The 20,542-nt window shown below is 46.4% G+C and overlaps 1 protein-coding gene across 2 annotated transcripts in view; it reads right to left on the bottom strand.

The window, feature by feature from the left end:
- LOC142303719 (pepsin A-like) overlaps positions 1-20,542 on the bottom strand; it is a 263,534-nt gene that overhangs the window by 73,953 nt on the left and 169,039 nt on the right. For both annotated transcript variants that reach the window (XM_075345372.1, XM_075345382.1), the window contains exon 5: positions 15,398-15,594. In XM_075345372.1, the coding sequence (XP_075201487.1) occupies positions 15,398-15,594 (197 nt within the window). The remainder of the gene's footprint in view (positions 1-15,397; positions 15,595-20,542) is intronic.

The following is a 20,542-nucleotide window of genomic DNA, read 5'->3' as shown; positions in this document are numbered from 1 at the left end:
GTACAGGGGAATACTAGTAACCAGATACTCCAGTCCCTGAATATGCAGATACCTGAAGACTGAAGACCCGGAAGAATGGTTACCTGGACTGCAAACATGATACCAGCTTCAAACAAGCGATCGGACTTGGGGAGGTTACTGGACCCAGGAACAGAAGACACCAGCCCAGCCCTTCAGGAAACACATATCAAGACACATACAAAAATTATACAAAATTCTCTCCCCTCCTATCAGGTGGAGGAGCAATAAAAAGCTGGTGCCTCCGAGCAACAGGCTGGGGACACCCTGCAAGGTGCGCATACTTTAGAATGTAAGCCCGCAAGGGCAGGGCCCTCTTCCCTCTGTACTAGTCTGTCTATTGTAACTTATATATGTATTCTGTATGTAACCCCTTTCTCAAGCACAGCACCATGGAATCAATGGTGCTCTATAAATAAATAATAATAATACTAATAATATCTCCCTGTAAAGGATGAGGAAGTGTGCGTGCACACCTCCTAGGCTGGAAAGCAGGAAACGAGAAAGAGCAAAATCTGCAAGCAGAATGATAGCGCCCGATAGTCCTAGAGAAACCAATAGCAATAGCAGGGACTAAAACTTAGCATTTAATTACAAATATTTAAAATGAAATAGTACTAAAGTGCAGTGCATAATACAAACAACAAAGTGCCAAAGAGACAACAAGGAAAAATCTCAATGCCTTTCTCCACAGGCAAGGAAAGGCACCAATCAGGTAAGAGAGGAAACGGGCTGGAATAACCAGGGTCAGCAGTCGGGTAGTTATGTATAAATCCCTGTCGTGTCCCGTAATAACGTCCGCCCTGACAAGGGCAGTGCCCTAGTAAGCTGTCTGCCCTGCAACCTCATCAAAAAAGAAACGCCCTCCTGGGATCCGTTAGATGCGACAGTCCCGGGACTCTACCCGGCTCATCCCGAATTGCCCTGGTGCGGTGGCAATCGGGGTAATAAGGAGTTAATGGCAGCAGCCCATACATGCCACTAAGTCCTAGGTTGTTCATGACAGGCGTCTATGAGACACCCCCCCACGATTAACCTGTAAGTGAAAGTAAATAAACACAAACACCTGAAAAAATCCTTTATTTGGAATAAAAGACAAAAAAATCACCCCGTTTCACCACTTTATTAATCACCAAATACCCCTCCAGGTCCGACGTAATCCACACAAGATCCCACGACGCATCCAGCTCTGCTACATGAAGCTGACAGGAGCGGCCGTAAAACACGACCGCTCTCTATCAGCTCCACGCAGCAACTGAAGTGAGCTGCGCGATCAGCTGTGCCCTCATTCAGGTTACCCGCGGCCACCGCTCTCAGGTGGAGGACTTCAGCTGTGGCTCACCTGAGTGACGACACCACTGATCGCGTGGCTCACTGCGGTCACTCAGGGGATTTGCGGTCACATCTCTCTCTCTCTCCTCCCGACCACAAATCGCCTTTCCCGACAAAACATTAAAAAAAACCCAAAAAAACGCAAAACGTTCTTTCACAGGAATCCGTTACCTTTATTAGCACACTATTTGCAACGCATCCGTCACATGCGTCACACAACGCACTGTGACGAATGCCTCACAACGTAAGTGTGAAAGCAGCCTTATTGTCCCCCGGGCCTCCTGATGATCCGAAAAGGGGCGGGGAAATGTGTCGAGGCCGTGCTTATAGCACTCATCTCAAGGGAAGTGATTCTTCTTTATGGTCTATTATGACTAATATGCTTATCTGGCTTTATGATGTATATTACATTTTTCTAGAGTTAAGGGGGAGTAGTTTGAGCTGATGTGCAATCTGTCATTACCAGTACGGACCCAGTCACTTTATTGCCAGGGCATTGTATATATATATATATATATATATATATATATATATATATATATATATATATATATATATGTTTACCTTTGGTGTTTTTTCCCTGTGTAAAGTATACAGCAATCAAGGGCTGTGAAAAGGCATTATTATTTGGTTACGTTAACAGAGGACTGGGACCTGAGTTACATCTTTTAAGGTGACAGTTTTTACTGCTATGCATGAACATTAGCAAGTAGTCTCTGTATAAGAGACACAATAACCCCACTCAATTAGGGAGATAATAATCATTTTTGTGTCAGATGTCTAGCAGGTGTAGTCGTAGGGTTGCGAAACATCTGTTTGAAAGAGGAATGGTACATCAGCCATGAGTGGTAAATCATGATGAGGTTGTGGTGGAAGGGTGAATAGGCGGGTTGTTCAAGGTATATTTGTGGGAAGTTCTGTTAGTCAAAGCTCTAACTGAGCAAACACGACTCATCTTATCCCAAGAGAAATGAGAACAACTTCCGTTACTGGACAGCTTACTCCACTAGATTTCTTTGGCAGCCGCACATCATTTCAACTTCGAAGTGAGGCTGATAGTCAGCATGTGCTAGAGTGGATGGCAAGTGCTGCATCAAGTGGCCTCTGCTTCTTTTCTTGCACCTCAACATCACACACAGTTCATTCCTCAGAGGTGCCACTACAATTACGCATCTTTTTGCCCGCGTCACAAATCTCTAACGGACAAACTGACTGTGGGGAACCACACATGGGTGAGTCTGCAGAGCATTCTATCCCTCCCAAAGATTCCCAGACTTGAGAGGAGTAAAGCATCTGCACCGATGCCCAAAATCTTTGTCAGTTGGATTCTGGCCCAGGCAAAGTAGGGTCTGAATACAGAAAACCGCAGATTTGAGACAAGGAAAAATGTTTAGCAAAATCATGTCTGTTTGTCAGTCATTCCCTCTCTATATAGTGGATAAATAATTAAGAATAAACTCCATTGGTACAATTATTTAGGAATATGTGCAAATGAATTACACACACAGGGAGTGCTATATTCAAAACATGTAAATAGCTTTATTGGATACAAAAAAAAGTCACAAACATTTCATGTTTAAAATTTCAACATGTTACAAAATGATTGTTGGAGGACTCCTAAAGCGGGGAGAGTAACCATGTGTCCAGTGGCAGAATATAAAGGTGGTTAATAAATCATGGCATCTGCTATGTGTGGATTTGATAACTCAATGTGCATGTTCTCATGTGACTATATCCAGCCAGAGCTGGGGAGCACAGGATAGTGTTCTATGAGCAGCTTATTAGAAAAGATGCATTCAATAATATAAGGTTAAATACCCAGTATATAGCGCTCACCCATAGAGAAGGACTGCCAAGGTTCTTGCGACTGGGCACAATAGTGGTGTTCCAACCTGTCCTGCACGCGCGTATCGCGTAGGCAGCTTCTTCAGCAGAGGGGGGGTAGATGTCTAACATGTCTCTAAGGTCCATTGAAATCTATGTTGGGACATGTGTTGCGGATGTAATTAGGTTGTTCTCAGGTGAACAATCATTTTGTAACATGATGAAATTTTAAACATGATATGTTTGTGACTTTTTTTGTATCCAATAAAACTATTTACATGGTTTGAATATATCACTCCCTGTGTGTGTAATTAATTTGCACATATTCCTAAATAAAAGTAGGGTCTGAGCAGGATCCCGACCCTTGTCAACAGACATTACCCCCCGGGGTTGTAGGTGATGATGATGAGACTCAGATACCTGAGGCGCACGTGTACTGTTATGTGATGTCAGGTCAGAAAGAGGAGGAGTGGGACAACAAAGAGCCTGATGATGAAGTTGTAGATTCCACTTGGAACCCAGAGGCATGTAGCTGTGTAGCTCAGCAGATGAGGAGGAGGAGGGGGAGGAAGAAGCTGAGGAGGTTACATTGGCGATTCCCAGACAAACACTTAAGGGTACTTTACACGCTGCGATATCGGTATCGGTATCGCTAGCCAGCGTACCCGTCCCCGTCGGTTGTGCGTCACGGGCAAATTGCTGCCCGTGGTGCATAACATCGCTAACACCCGTCACACGGACTTACCTTCCCTGCGACGTCGCTCTGGCCGGCGATCCGCCTCCTTTCTAAGGGGGCGGTTCGTGCGACGTCACACGGCAGCTGTCCAATAGCAGAAGAGGTGCGGAGATGAGCGTCCGGAACATGCCGCCCACCTCCTTCCTTCCTCATTGCTGGTGGATGCAGGTAAGGAGATGTTCGTCTTTCCTGCGGTGTCACACATAGCGATGTGTGATGCCGCAGGAACGACGAAAAACATCGTACCTGCAGCAGCAACGATTTTTGGAAAAGGAGCAACGTCTCAACGAGCAACGATTTTTCACGTTTTTGCGCTCGTTGATCGTCGCTCCTTGGTGTCACACGCTGCGATGTCGCTAACGGCACCGGATGTGCGTCACTAACAACGTGACCCCGACGATATATCGTTAGCAATGTTGCAGCGTGTAAAGCACCCTTTAGTGATGCATGAGAAGCACTGCATTCTCATCCACAACTCTGGCTTTCGCCAGCAGCGGTCGCAGGTCTGCAGTTCGCAGGAAGGGTTGCCTAGCCTGGGCCTTTTTTGACACAGCAAAGGACGACACAACTTTTGTTTGCTGCCAACCTTGTAAACAATGACTCAGTAGAGGTAAAAATTTAAATAATTTAACTACTACATGTATGAACAGGCACATGCGAAACCAACATGAATTACTGTGGGAATCTTACTGCATTAAAATGTGGACTACAGGGCCTACCCAACCACCGGCCATCAAATCAACCGCGTCTGCGGCTTCTTCCTCCTCCTGTTTCACTGTCAAAACTATTGTAACACAGGTCTCTGACTGCAAAACCTCCCCTCCCCCCCCCTCCCCCCCCTTCCTCCCCCTCCCCTCCCCCTCCCCCCTTGCATATTTCAATGTTTGAAATGCTGTATAAATGTAGGATGTCCCCCTCAGGGGCTCCTGTGCATTGCAGACTCTTGTGGGAGTATTTAGCAATTGTGCGTGCGGTGCGCCCTGCTGATTGGGTATCGCACGCATAATTGTAAATATATACGTTACAGATTCTCCTTATTGGGAGTGGTTACCTATGTTTCTGAGATAAAAGGAATTGAGTGTTTATGAGTCCTGTTGGCCCTCGGTGGGACATTGATCATAATTGGTCATGTTTCACAGTAGGTCCAATATATACCAGGACAGGGTGGGATCATCCATTGAATTTGGTGTTTACAGGTTGATCCTGTTTAAATTATGCTTATTAGCTTGAGGTTTTTCCTGTTCTCCATGGCCACATCCTCCCCCCCCCTCCCCCTCTTCCCCTTCCCCTTCCCCTTCTTCCCTTCCCCCCTCCTTCTCTCTTCCTCCCCCTTCCTTCTCTCTCTCTCTTTTTCCCCCCTTCCTACCCTTTTCTTCTAATCCAATACGGTTTATCTGATTGTATTAATAGCATCCCCCTTGGGTATTATTGTTTTTGACTACCTGCATTTACGGTGAGGGTATTAGCCTTGCTGTTCAGCAGCACAGCGCCCATTACATATATATGCGATGGGGGTATTGACCATTCCACCCTGTGGCATTATATTATGCCTGCGTTACAGGTTCGGGTCCTACGCACAGACCTGCGGGCGCAATGTTATTGCATGTATGTGTGATGGGGTACCAGCTGTGCTGTATAACGGCGCGACAGTGTGCCTCTTTTGTATGTTTAGTCTACATGCATGCGCCTGCGGGCACAGTGTTTTTGTTATTCATGAACCTCCTGACTTGCCGTCCATACTCCTCTGCGCATGCGCCACTGCCTAGAATGACACACACGGTCCGGACCGCGCCAGCGTCATGACACAGGTGACTGTTTTTACTTTAAATACCCCCTATCTTCAGTACACTTTCACTTCTCTTTCCCTGACGAAGCCGCAGCGGCGGCGATACGCGTGGGAATTCCTGTGCACCCACGTGCTTTCTGCCACGGTCTGTGTCTCTCGGTTCACCTGCCTCCCCACAGGTACAGCCCCCCTCCCCTTTCTTGTTGGGGGGGGAAATTACCCCGGTGGATTTTTGGCCGCATCTTGGGTGTGGGACTGAGCTGCCAATACTATATTATTGTATGGATCTAATTTGGCTGTTACCGGCTCAGGCTCCATTTCAGCTCCATAGCCACATGTGCTTATAGGTATCCTTGGGGCAGTACTATACATATTGCCACACATATTGTGTATGTGAATTCTTTTTATTCTGGCATGGCATTCTATGTTGCAAAACTTGTTATTGCATATAATTGTCCTAGATTGCTATTTATGTGACCTTCATTGTTGCTGGAATTTGCATACTAAATTGCTTAAACTGGGGGACGCGGGCCTATCTGATTTTGGCAATATATAATTAAATTGTATGTTTATTAACTGCTTTCATTGTAACATTCGTGGGTGCCAGGTTGGTGTTTTTCATGTTTCACGGTTTTAATTGGTTTTATTGTGTACAAGTGTACTAATAAAGGTGTAGATATTACAATTGGGTTGTGCGGATATGTGCAATGTCTTTTTCTCCTTGTGGTTATCATTAATTCCATTGCATTTCCAGCACCCTTTCATATTTATATACATATATGCTGCTGTGGTGCACTCCTTCCCCCCCTTTTTTGTGACTGCAAAACCTCCACTTGTTTACACACTACAGTTAGGGATACTTTGCACACTTCGACATTGCAGGTGAGATGTCGGTGGGGTCATGTCTAAAGTGACGCACTTCCTGCGTCGACCCGCCCCCGTAACAACCAGAGCGACGTCGCACGGCAGGTGAGTGCATGTGAAGCTGCCGTAGCGATAATATTCGCTACGGCAGATATCACAATGATATCGCAGCTGTGACGGGGGCGGGGACTATCGCGCTCGGCATCGCAGCATCGGCTTGCGATGTCGTAGTGTGCAAAGTACCCCTTAGGTTGAGTGAGAGGCCATCAGCTGTTACAGAAGTGACCATGCCTGCTGTTGTTGACCCATGTGAGAAACAGAGGCCACATCCTGTGTGTTGTATGGACCATATCTCCTGCTGTGCATAGACACTGTGGGCAAACGAGGTGGTGCAATTGATGCCATTGTCCTGCTGTCTGCCTGCAATGTTTTTAAATATCAAGACTCCAAGATCGGTTTCCAAGTTGTGTCTTGTCTGTAGTGCCCAGGTTCTGTCGCTCATGCATCTCTTGATTTTTTAAATGAAAATGCCAGGCACATCTTGTGTGTTGCATTGACAATACCTCCCTGCTTGTACAAACACACTATGGTGAAATGGGGGGTAGGGCAATTGATGCCATTGTCTTGCTGTCCTGCTGTCTGCCTGAAATATTTTATGAATCTGAAGACTCCAAGATGATTCTCTAAGTTGTGTCTTGTCCGTAATGCTAGGTGTGACTGGGTCCTTCTCCCATATCACACAATCAACAGAGCGAGAGATGGCTGTACAATCCAAAGAGCATTTATTCCAAGCAAATCAAATGGTCCATAACATAATCCACAAAACAGAGGGTAAAATTAGTCCAGTGATAAATGTCTAGGTCTCTCTGAGAAGTCGCATCTTCCCCCAGAGGATCAATCATTCTCTCTTCAAGTTCTCAAACAGACTGCCTCTCTCTTCTCCTGCTCAACCAGACTGACTCATCACCAGATCTAAGGAAAGAGGTTGGGAGGATCCTAAGCCCCTTCCCCCAAACTTAGGGACAGAAGCGCTTCAAGAAGCTATAACCTTGCCCTACAGGGGTGATTACCTACAGACAATACAATGTACACACAAGCAGTACAAATAATGGACAGTGAACCAAGCTTAATATGAATCTGCACAACATGATACACCTCCCCCCATATCCCACCATCACACCAGAGTTCTGTGAGCATGAGGCACATGCCTGTCACTCATGCATCTCTTGATTTTTAAAATGAAAATGTCAGGCCACATCCTGTGTGTATAGCCTGCTTTACACGCTGCAATGTCTCGTGCGATTGCATGAGCGATCGCACCTGCCCCCATCGTTTGTGTGGCACGGGCAATTTGTTGCCCATGTCGCACAAAGTCGTAACCCCCCGTCACACGTACTTACCTTCCAAACGACCTCGCTGTGGGCGGCGAACATCCTCTTCCTGAAGGGGGAGGGACGTTCGGCGTCACAGCGGCCGGCCAATAGCAGCGGAAGGGCAAAGATGAGTGGAACGTAAACATCCCACCCACCTCCTTCCTTCCGCATTGCCGGTGGGACGCAGGTAAGCTGCAGTTCATCGTTCCCGGGGTGTCACACGGAGCGATGTGTGCTGCCTCGGGAACAATGAACAACCGGTGCGCAGAAGGACATTCGATTTTTAGTAAATGAGCGACGTGTCAAAGATCAACGATGAGGTGAGTATTTTTGCACGATCACACTCGCTCGTAACTGTCACACGCTACAATATGTCAAACGATGCCGGATGTGCGTCACTAACTATGTGACCCCGACGACATATCGTTAGATATATCGTAGTGTGTAACGTGCCCTTAAGTCAATGCAATCAGGCAGTGCTTAAATTAGTATGCATTGGAGAATGCAGTGACACAGCTGCAGAGTTGTGAACCACTATCCAGGCCCAGTTTGATCAATGGCTGTAGCTAACGAACCTGAAGCCAGGGAAGGCCATGTGCGACAACAGTGCAAATCTGGTGGCGGCACTACGCCTGGGCGACATCACATGTGCAATGCATGGCTCATGTGCTCAACCTGATTGTACAAAAAATTTCGAGGGCACTACCTACCTCAATGTGCTGCTGCAGAAGGCATGGTCACTGTGTGCTTACTTTTTAAAATGAAAATGCTGGACCACATCCTGTGTGTTGCATGGACCATACCCTCCTGCTGTGCAGAGACACTATGGGGAAATGGGGGGGGGGGGTTGGATATTGATGCCACTCTCCTGCCATCTGCCTGAAAGGTTTTTAAATCTCACTCAGGACTCAAAGATGGGTCCCAAGTTGTATCTTGTCTGTACTGGCAGAGGTATGGGAGCACCAGCCCTACCCCTGTCTCTCATCCACCTCTATATTTCTTATGTCAATAGACTAAGAAACTAATGGCTGTGCCAAAACAGTGGGGCTGCACTGTAAAAGATATTGTTGTTGTTTTGGAAGCCTTGAGACCCCCTCCCCTTAAAAGTGTTTTCTTTGCCTTAAGGCCGCTTTACACACTGCGATATCGGTACCGATATCGCCATTGTGCGTACCCGCCCCCATCGGTTGTGCGATATGGGCAAATCTCTGCCCGTGTCGCACAACATCGCCTGGACCCATCACACTACTTACCTTCCCTGCGACGTCGCTGTGACCGGCGCACTGCCTCCTTTCTAAGGGGGCGGTTCGTTCAGCGTCACAGCGACGTCACAGCAGCGTCACTGAACCGCCGCCCAATAGAAGCGGAGGGGCGGAGATGAGCGGGACGAACATCCCGCCCACCTCCTTCCTTCCGCATTGTGGCTGGGAGGCAGGTAAGGAGAGCTTCCTCGTTCCTGCGGTGTCACACGGAGCGATGTGTGCTGCCGCAGGAACGAGGAACGACTTCGCCCACGTGACAGCAGCGATATTTGAGAATGGACCCCCCTGTCAACGAGGAACGATTTTGGACGTATTTGCAACAATCCAAAATCGCTCCTAGGCATCACACACAACGAGATTGCTACAGCGGCCGGATGTGCGTCACAAAATCTGTGACCCCAACGAGATCGCTGTAGCGACCTCGTAGCGTGTAAAGCCCGCTTAAGATTTGGCCTCCCAGTGAATCCAATGAGGTTCAAAAGGTTCATTGAATGGTTACGACAAGCCGTTTGATAAACTTAGCATTTGTTCAGTAAGGCTCGACGAACCAAACTTTGAAAGGTTTGCTCATGTCTAATGCTGAAAAAGCAATATTGAGTTGGAGAACAGATTTGACACTATTTAAATCCCCCCAAAAATGAAGTGAAAAAAACTTTGTGATGGTGGGATATGATGTACTGTTTATCATGTTGTGTAGGTGTCACGCTCCCGGGGCCATGGGGCCGCTCGTTACTCACCGATCCGGTCACCGTACGCTCTGACCACAGCCGCTGCTCCCGCTTCCCCTCCTCTGCGTCCTCCGTGACCCCTGCTCCTCCGTCCTGCCGTCTCGCTGCGGTCCGGAACTCTGCCTCCAGGTCTCCTGCATTCGTTCCTCAGCGTCCTGTGCTGATCTCCGGCTCTCGGGCTTTGCGCATGCGCACTAGGGCGCGGGCGCTCTCTCACCTCTTCTTAAAGGGTCAGTGTCTCTGAAACAGGATATGGCTGATAACAGGTACAGGGTATAAAAGACTTCCTTTTCCATTTGGTCGGTGCCTGTTCAACGTGTTCCTTAAGCTTTGTCTCTTGCGCTAGGTGTTCAGATCCCTCTGTGTCTCGTACCCAGGTTAACACTGTCTCTGCCCACAGATCCCGACTGCCAGCCTGAGTGCGTCCAGCCTTCCGGTTTCCCAGGAGACTCCCCGGTGACAGTCAGCTGTGGATCCCATCATCTCCCGTCAGCCTGTACCCGTCGCCGGTTCTGGACTCCATCTGATACCACCAGTTGGCATCTGTACCCACTTCCAGTCATCCATCCTGATCCCTTTCGGCCCGCATCTACCGTTGGACCAACAGTCATCTCCCGCACGGCCATCTTAAGGATGCTAACCTGTATTCACTTGTGTCCCGGCTGCTGTGCATCTAGGCCCTCTGGGGCAGCCGCCAGACAGTCCCTGTATAGGGGCTCGCTCCTGGTTGTCTTCCTGGGGGAGTCCGGTGCGTGGTCCCGTGGATCCTCCTCTGCACTGAACATCCCAGTAGGTTCATATTTTACGCTTGGTTCACTATCCATTATTTGTATTTCTTGTGTGTGCATTGTATTGTCTGTAGGTAATTACCCCCTATAGTGTTGCTGTCCCTAAGTCTGGAGGAGGGGGCCTGGGATCCACCTACTGTAAACTCTCTGCTTAACTGGGGGATTTATCAGTCTGTTTGAGAACTTAGAGAGAGAAGGCTTGATCCTCTGGGAGAAGCTGGGACTTCTCAAAGAGACCGGGACATTTATGCAACTACTGGACAATTTTACCCTCTGTTTTGTGGATTATGTTATGGACCATATGATTTGCTTGGAATAAATGCTCTTTGGATTGTACAGCCATCTCTCGCTCTGTTGATTGTGTGATATGGGAGAAGGACCCCGTCACAAACTTTAATTTGAACAAATAGTACATTTTATTAGTTAAAATTTTTTAAATGGAATATAAGGAGACACTAACAGAATAAACTGGACAATCCTGGACGCTATTTAAATATAGCAACACCAAAATAAACATTGGTAAAAATAAAGCCAAATTTCACAAAGTAATTACTATGCTCTTCCACTAGGCGGTAGCAGTGAATAGCTATGCCTATCTATATAAATAAAAATCTTATGTGTTTGTAAAGATCTGCTTATCTCAGAAAGTTCCAGACCGATTGTTGTGAAATTTTGACACAATGTCCCACCGAACCCTGTAAGTGTTTTGGTCCACTCATCGCGATCCACGCATGCGCGCAACCGCGGGAAATTTCAACTGTAACAATAAAATTTTAGTCAAAAGACAGCAAAAGAGACAGACAGAGAGACAGACAAAGACAGACGGGAAAAGAGACAGACAGATAGAGACAGACAGAGACAGGCAGACAGGGAAAGAGACAGACAAAGACAGACAGGGAAAGAGATGGGAAAGAGACAGATGGGGAAAGAGACAGACAGGGAAAAAGACAGACCTGGAATTTGACAGACAGCAAAAGAGACAGACAAAGACAGATGGGGAAAGAGACAGACGGGGAAAGAGACAGACCTGGAAAGAAACAGATGAGGAAAGAGACAGAGATAGAGACAGACAAAGAAAGAGACAGGCAGACAGGAAAAGAGGCAGACAGGAAAAGAGGCAGACAGCAAATGAGACAGACAGAAAGATGGACAAAGACAGACAGGGAAAGAGACGGGAAAGGGGAAAGATACGGGAAAGAGACAGACGCGGAAAGAGACAGAGACAGGCAGACAGGGAAAGAGACAGACAGCAAATGAGACAGACAAAAAGACGGACAAAGACAGACAGGGAAAGAGACGGGGAAGGGGAAAGAGACGGGGAAAGAGACAGACGCGGAAAGAGACAGACCTGGAAAGAGACAGATAGGGAAAGAGACAGAGAGATAGAGACAGACAAGGAAAGAGACAGAGACAGGCAGACAGGGAAAGAGACAGACAGAAAAAGAGACAGACAGACAGATGGTGAAAGAGACAGACATGGAAAGAGATAGATGGGGAAAGAGACAGACAGGAAAAGAGACAGAAAGGGTTAAGAGACATACCTGTAAAGAGACAGACCTGGAAAGAGACAGACGGGGAAAGAGACTGAAAGACATAGAGATAGAGAGAGACAGACAGACAGACACAAAGACAGACATAGAGATAGAGAGACAGAGACACTGATACAGAGATAGACAGATAGACACAGACACACAGAGACAGACAATGAAAGAGACAAACAGAGAGACAGACAGACAGAACTTGGGAGAGAGACAGACACAGTTACTATCCCGGGTACTACAGCTAGTTAATAATAAGTAATTGAATCCATAAGCATACAACACAATTACTGGTCAAATAAATACCACACTTATAAAATGTAAGAAAATATAAATAAATGTATAAGATGGCGGTTTAAGATCATATAAGTACATAAGATATTTAATAAATAAATAAAAAAAATATACAAACTCCAAGTGGATCCCACAAACAAAAGAAATATATCGACCACAGTGTAATAAACAACCCACGGCAGCCAGGACCAGACCCTGACGGGCGTTTTGCGATAGCTTCTTCCATGGGAGAGTGTGAAATGCTGAAACAGATGCTGAAATAGCAATTTTGAGCTGAAGAACAGATTTTGCACTATTTAGATGCTAAAATAACAATTTTGGAAGGACCCACAATTAGCAATCACTAGATGATGAAATGCCGATTTGTGGCACACAATGTTCCCTACACTGCATTTCCCTATTCTACACTATGGCTCTCCTATGTATCTCAACTACCTAAAATTAAACCCCAGCTAAGCTCACTGTCTAGCAGCAACACTGTCCCTAAGTTGTAACAATCACAAAATGGTGCCAACGTCGCATGTTACTATTTATATGCAGAGAGACATGTAACGTATGCAGCCAATGATAATAGCCCTTGCATCTGAATGTTGTGAATGTTTTTTGGGCCCTGATTGGCTGCTGGATCAGCAGACAAATTTAAGGAAAAAAATTATTCTCATACAGCAGCACTATCCTAGCCTAAATGATAATAAGTTAGAAGAAAAGTGCAACCGTGAACAGTTACCAGACAAAATCTTTGTCAATTTTTGAGAAAATTACTCATGAATCCGAGCCCAAGCTGAACGAGCCAAGGCTCATACCAAATTTGAAATTGGCAAACTTTTTTCAGGCAAGTTCGTTCATCTCCAGTGAAGACTTTAAGGTTCCTGGAGTTCCCAGCTGCTGGGACATCTGGAGGCTGTGAACTCTAGTAAGAGTTCTTCTAGTAAGCGTTCACAGCCTCCAGATGTCCCAGCAGCTGGTAACTCCAGAAACCTTAATGTCTCCTCTAAAAGTTTGTTTAATGTTTCCGGGCCTCACAACTACCGGACTGTCAGACTATGTTGTCATTGTGACACGCAAAACGACAGTCCGGCACTGAGTTCACCTGAGGTCACTTCTGGTGGTTTTCATGGTACCCTCTGTGTGAGCCGCCAGCTGTGACCTCAGGTGAACTCTGTGCTGTACTGTCAGACTGCACTGCCACCATAGCACAGTCAGGCAGCCCGACACCGAGTTCACCTGAGGTCACTTCTGGCATTTCCCATGCTGCTCTGTGTGTCCCTAAGGCTGCAGTGAGCAGTCAAGTGTTCTAATGTCACCATGGCATCCAAACGTAGCAGAGCCAGGATAATCGTGGGATGTCGTGTGGCTTATATCGGACCTGCTGGAGAGTTTTTGGGGTTAATAAATTGGTGAAAATGGGTGTTTTTTGTTATTTAAAAGTATTTCTTTGGGATTGTGGTTTTTTTTTCTTTTTACCTACAGGGATGGTAACCGGGGAGGTATAACGGGGGGGGGGAAGGGGTGGATCTCATAGCTCCCTCTCCATTAGCAACCCAGGGCTTCATGGCAGCTGAGATTTTTGACAAATCACAGTTGTCACTAACCCCTTACATTACCCCAATTGCCACCGCAACAAGGCAATTGGCATGGATCTGGTAAAGCGCCACAATTGGCACATCTAATGGATGCGCCAATTGTAGGGCAGCTGTGGGCTGCTATTTTTAGGCTGGAGAGGGCCCAATAACCATGGATCTTCCCAGCCTGAGAATGCCAGTTCCCAGCTGTCCGCTTTATCTGCGCTGGTTATCAAAAATGGACAGGAGCCCTTTGTGTTTAATTATTTATTTAAACAGTTTTAAAAAAAAAAATGCCGTGGGGGAGCCTCTATTTTTGATAACCATAACCAGCCAAGATGAAGTACACAGCTGAGGGCTGCAGCCCACAGCTATCTACTTTACCTGCGCTGGTTATCTCAAATAGCTCAGGGACCACAAGTCAAAGTGGCGTAATACTTTGACAACATTGTTCCTAGAAGAAACCTGGGAGTCACAGATGCATCCAGGCAATTCAATTTCAGCACTTTTACAGCCCTGCCAGAACATCTTGGGAGGGTCCGATGGAAAATTATTTGAGTTTCCTATTGACTTGTATTAGATTTGATATTCGTGATGAACACATGAATAGTACGAATTATTTAAGATGAATAATCCGAACCCGAATATTTCACTATTCGCCCATCACTAGAAGTGACACTATGGGAGATAGATCTTGGGTGGATCTTTATTTACAACCATTGGTTCAGGATTATTATGATTTTATATTGGATGTTTATTGGTTTCAGGGTGTCGTGATTTCACAGGAAATTACTTAAATTCGAGCCATGTTTTTACATAATCTTTAAGGCAATGACTGCGGACTGTGAAACGCTTAGGATTATTTCGCTTGTGGTAGAAGAATTTCTTCAGCATAGATTTAATTATGTCACAATAGAAGTGTTTGAAAAGATTATTTTGCTGGAATCTTGCTTTCTCCTGGATCTTACAGTACTATAAATATCCATGCAATTTGTATCATTACCCTGCAGGTGAGTTGACCTTCCCTCTCTATTCAGTAAATCACCATGACCCTAGGGAAAATGAGAGGTGAGAAGGTATAGTCCTGAGAGAGGTGGGAGGCTTGGTCCTGGAAAGAGGGTTAAGGAGATAGTTCGGAAGGTATGAGGAGACAGAACGAGGAGTGAGGGGTGATGGTCCTTGAATGATGGCTGAAGACACAGTTCCCAAAGTGAATGGTGGGAAACATGGTCCCAGAAAAATTAGTGTGGAGTCATGGTGCAACATTGATGGGTTAGGAAGACTCATCTTACCTGCTGAGATACACAGAGAAGATGTCCTGAGGTATTAATCCTTCACTCCACATGTTGTCAAACACTGGCATGGTTCCAGACACCGAAAGACTTGGGTATCCCAAACCCAAGATACCATCAAAGTGGGAATAATAAAGGAAGATGGACTCTGTCTCGCTGAGGATCAGACCTTGCTTCCTGGTCACAATGCTCCCCACCTGGTACAAAGAATATGTTTATATCATCCATAGATGGCTATATGACCTCTCCCTGTGTGGTGGAGCAGTCCCACAGTAGGACATACCAATACAGGCAATCAAAACAGGGAGGATATCCGTAGTAATTAAAAAACAGATGCTCAGTCCTTAGATGCGTAAATCATAGGCGTTTTTATACTCATCATGCTTTTTAATTACTAAGGAATAAAGATGACGTTTTAATCTTCCTCAAATTTTTGTTCGTATGGACGTTTTTGTGCCGGATTTCCTCCCTGTTTTGATTGATTGCAGCCTCCCTTATCCACCGAGCACCGTCCAGGAGTCTTCAACCAGCTTTGAACAAACAACTAACTGGTGAGCTTAAGGCTATGTGCGCACAGTGCGTTTTTCGTGGCGTTTTTGCGCGTTTTTCGGGTGCGTTTTTGGCCTCAAAACTGCAGGACTTTGCTTCCCCAGCAAAGTCTATGAGTTTTCATTTTTGCTGTCCGCACACATCTGTTTTTTTACCTGCGTTTTTGAGTTAAAAAAAAAAATGGACATGTCAGTTCTTTCCTGCGTTTTTCTGCGTTTTTCCCCCATGCAATGCATTGGAAAAATGCAGCAAAATGCAGAGATCAAAAACGCAGAAAAACGCACCAAATCGCGGCAAAAACGCATGCGTTTTTTGATGCGTTTTTTCGACGCAGGTGCGTTTTTGTGCATTTTTAGCGGCCAAAAACGCACAAAAACGCAGCGTCAAAAAGACGCAGTGTGCGAACCTAGCCTTAACCTTTCTATTTTTCCTCATACCAATACAGGGTGGGCACTTCCATAACCCTCCCCACCTGGTGTAGAGAATATGCGGATATCAACCATAAACAATTGTATGATGTCTCCTTGTCTGGTGGAGCAGTTCCACAGTAGGGCATCCCAATACAGGGTGCGCACTTCCACAACACTCCTCCCCTGGTGCAGAGAATATGCTGATATCATCCATATACAGCTATATGACCTCTCCCTATGTGGTGGAGCAGTCCCACAGTAGGGTGGGCACTTCCACAACCCTCCTCACCTGTCAGCTGTGCTGCAATTCCTAATCAGTGTTCTCTCCTTATGAGTGACTCATCAGCTGTGGAGAGGGCACTAATACCCAGAGACTTACTGCCCTGCAAAGGTGGGGGCCAGGGAGAGAAGGAGCTGCATGGACAGGATGTGTCTAGACAAGTCTGGGTAACAGGAGAAGAGAAGTTTGTGAAGGTCTGCTGTCAGGAGCTCAGAGAGTTGTGGCTGCAGTGCTTTCTGAGTTGAAAGTCAGCTGCTGACCGGGATGTTACCCTGGCACCCGGAGAGTGAGCAGACGCTTCCCCCTTGCTGAGTAGACCAGTGTACCTCTTCCCTAGAGACGACACCCGGGTGGAGGATGATCATCCCTGTACAGACAGAACGGTGAGTAGCATGGCCGAAGGCCTGTCAATGCTGTGAAGTAGAGAGAGGACAGATTTGTTTGTGCACATTGGATTCTGTTGCTTGGTGCTGAAGACCCCGGAAACGGCTGCGGACAGGACCCCCTCTACACACGCTTGTGACGGATACTGCCAGAGAAAATGGTACCTTCAGTGCAGATATAACCGGGTATACAATTGCTAGTGTATATGCGCATATACTGTGTCTTTGCTTAAGTGTTGTGTTGGACTTAAAAGCTGATAAATTTTAAGTTGGTGTGAAGCCTCAGAGAAACCCCTGGAGTCGCACTCGAAAGATTTACACTTCCCTGTTGCTGTGCTAGTTATACAGCAAGTGTACTGTTAGGCAACTTTGTTCCGGGTTTGCTGTGAAATATAATCTGGGGAACTCTGAGGATGAATACACTGACCCATGAGTATATCTCATTGTATGGTATTACTGGGGTAGTCTGGGGGAAGAGTTTGCGTACTGTTCTTTATCTTGCATCCCCTCGCCCAACCCTGTCAGTAAAATCAGTTTGGTTAACTTTCTACCTGCCTCTCTGTCTCTTGACTCGCTGGATCCCTATTGGACCTTCGGTCATTACACTTGGTGCAGAGAATATGCCGATATCATGCATAGACGGCTATATGACCTCTCCCTGTGTGGTGGATCAGTAACACAGTAGGGCATCCCAATAAAGGGTGGGCACTTCCACAACCCTCCCCACCTGGTGCAGAGAATATGCCGATATCATGCATAGACGGCTATATGACCTCTCCCTGTGTGGTGGATCAGTAACACAGTAGGGCATCCCAATAAAGGGTGGGCACTTCCACAACCCTCCCCACCTGGTGCAGAGAATATGGTGATATCATCCATAGACTGTATGACTTCTCCTTGTGTGGTGAAGCAGTCCCACAGTCGGGCATCCCAATACAGGGTGAGCACTTTAACAACCCTCCCCACCTGGCTCATCCCTTCTGACACAGCCTCTCCAGCTGCAATTTCTTATAGTGGTTTCCATCTGTCTTACACCCCCCACCCAAGCAACATGCATGGTGGAAGAGTAAGCTTATTCCTGCCCTTACCCCAATTCCACTGCCACCCTCCGTTACTCTCCCCTCTTTTGAGGTGCAATACATCTACATCTACTCCCCCTCCAACCTCCAACTAGCTGTAATTTACCATCCCCAAGGGCTAGACACCACTTGACCACATCACCACCTGGCTACTTTATTTCTTTTCCACTGACATCCCCACTATCATTATGGGTGACTTTAATATCCTCATTGACATTTCCCACTCAGCTGTGTCAAAACTTTTAACACTCACCTTCACTCAATGGTCCTCCTCAGCTACTCACAAAGATGGCCACACACTGCACTTCATCTTCCTGAGTGTAGGTGCCCCTCCCACCCACTATTAGATGGCCTCTCCTCTCTGCCAATCCCTTTACTGGCTTCCCATTGCCAAAAGACTCGTTTTCAAAACCATGACCTAAAAAGCCATCTGGAACCTGTCTCCTGCATTCATTTGTGATCTAGTCTCATGACTCTTGCCTGCACGCAACCTCCGATCCTCACAAGATCTCCTTCTTCTCTCTTATCTTTTGTTCCCACAATCACATAAGATTTCTCCTGCCCTCCCCCATACTCTGGAACTCTCTTCCCCAACACATCAGACTGCCGCCTACCGCAGAAACTTTCAAAAGGAAAATGAAGACCCTCCTCTTCTAACAAGTCTACTACCTGCAGTAACCCTCAGTCCACGCACGACCAGCTCTACCGTCACCTACTGTATCCTCACCCATCCCTTGTAGACTGTGAGTCCTCGTGGGCAGGGTCCTCTCTTCTCCTGTACCCTCACCCCTTTCCTGTAGACTGTGAGCCCTCGCGGGCAGGGTCCTCTCCTCCTGTACCCTCACCCCTTTCCTGTAGACTGTGAGCCCTCGCGGGCAGGGTCCTCCTCTCCTCCTGTACCCTCACCCCTTTCTTTTAGACTGTGAGCCCTCTCGGGCAGGGTCCTCTCTCCTCCTGTACCCTCACCCCTTTCCTGTAGACTGTGAGCCCTTGCGGGCAGGGTCCTCCTCTCCTCCTGTGCCCTCACCCCTTTCCTGTAGACTGTGAGCCCTCGCGGGCAGGGTCCTCTCTCCTCCTGTACCCTCACCCCCTTTCTTGTAGACTGTGAGTCCTCGCGGGCAGGGTCCTCCTCTCCTCCTGTACTCTCACCCCTTTCCTCTAGACTGTGAGCCCTTGCGGGCAGGGTCCTCCTTCTGTACCAGTCTGTGCCTTGAATTGTTCATGATTATTGTACGTGTTTATGTATACCCTCTTCACATGCAAAGTGCCATGGAATTTATTTTATTTAATCGTATGAACGTATATCTTACCATCATATAAAAATAAACACTGGACAATAAACAATGATTGAAAGTATAAAAAAGGATAAAAATCAAAGTTGGATATCGAGGTTTTTTATGTATGCAATAGCATTATCATTTACAGTATAGAAATCATTCTTGTCACCATGGTAGGATCTCAGGGGCCTCCTCACCAATGTGCTGGATAGTTTGACGGTCTGCTCCACAGTCACAGGTCGGAGAGTCAAATTTTCCCCACTTATACATAAGATCTGCACAGACGCCAAAGCTTGTTCTGATACGATTTAGAGTAACCCATGTTTTCCTTGGTAGATTGAAGCCTGGTGGAGGGTTTGGTAAGTTAGGGAACGTTTGGAGCTCGCCATCTACTATACTGACCCAAAGTTCTTGCCATTTCTCCTCTAAATTGAAGTCTTGTTCATGCAAGGTGATTGCAGTTCGGATGGGTGGGTGTCTAGATTTCAATCGTTGTATTGTAACATCTCTGATATTTTGGTTTATTGGAAGTTTTTCATTATTCACTACTTCAGTGTATTCTTTAAGTAGGAGCTTTTGTCTCCTCAGGTTTGTTGGTGCGATATGACTCAGGACAGGTAACCAGTGAACAGGTGTAGGTCTAATAGCACCAGATATTATACGCATAGAGTGTCGATTAGGTTTACATAACGGCTAGTTAATCATGCTGGAGCACAGTATTCTGCAGCAGAGTACACCAGGGCAAGAGTAGATGTTCTCAGAACAGATGTTGCCGAGCCCCAGGAGGATCCACAGCGTTTCTGAATAATATTATTACGTGCTTTCAGTTTCTGCGCCACTTTATCCAAATGGGATTTAAAAGTTAGACTTCTATCGAGGATTACACCTAAAACTTAGGATTGAAATTATGTTTAACAGATTGGCCTTCAAATTGTACTTTAAGTTCAGTCTTAGCACGTGCATTGTGTAAATGGAAACAACAAACTTCCATTTTCGATGGATTGGGCTTTAATCTGCATTGTTGGAAGTACTTTCCCATTACACTAAGATCTTTTGTAAGAACATCCTCTGCTTCTTCCATTGTTTTGCTTACCATAGCAAGTGCCCAGTCATCGGCATATCCAAATTTCCGGGACACTGTTTTAGGAATATCAGCTAGGTACAGGG

This window comes from Anomaloglossus baeobatrachus, chromosome 1 (genome assembly GCF_048569485.1).
Source record: "Anomaloglossus baeobatrachus isolate aAnoBae1 chromosome 1, aAnoBae1.hap1, whole genome shotgun sequence".
NCBI lineage: Eukaryota > Metazoa > Chordata > Amphibia > Anura > Aromobatidae > Anomaloglossus > Anomaloglossus baeobatrachus.
This window is presented reverse-complemented; position numbering and strand designations above follow the sequence as displayed.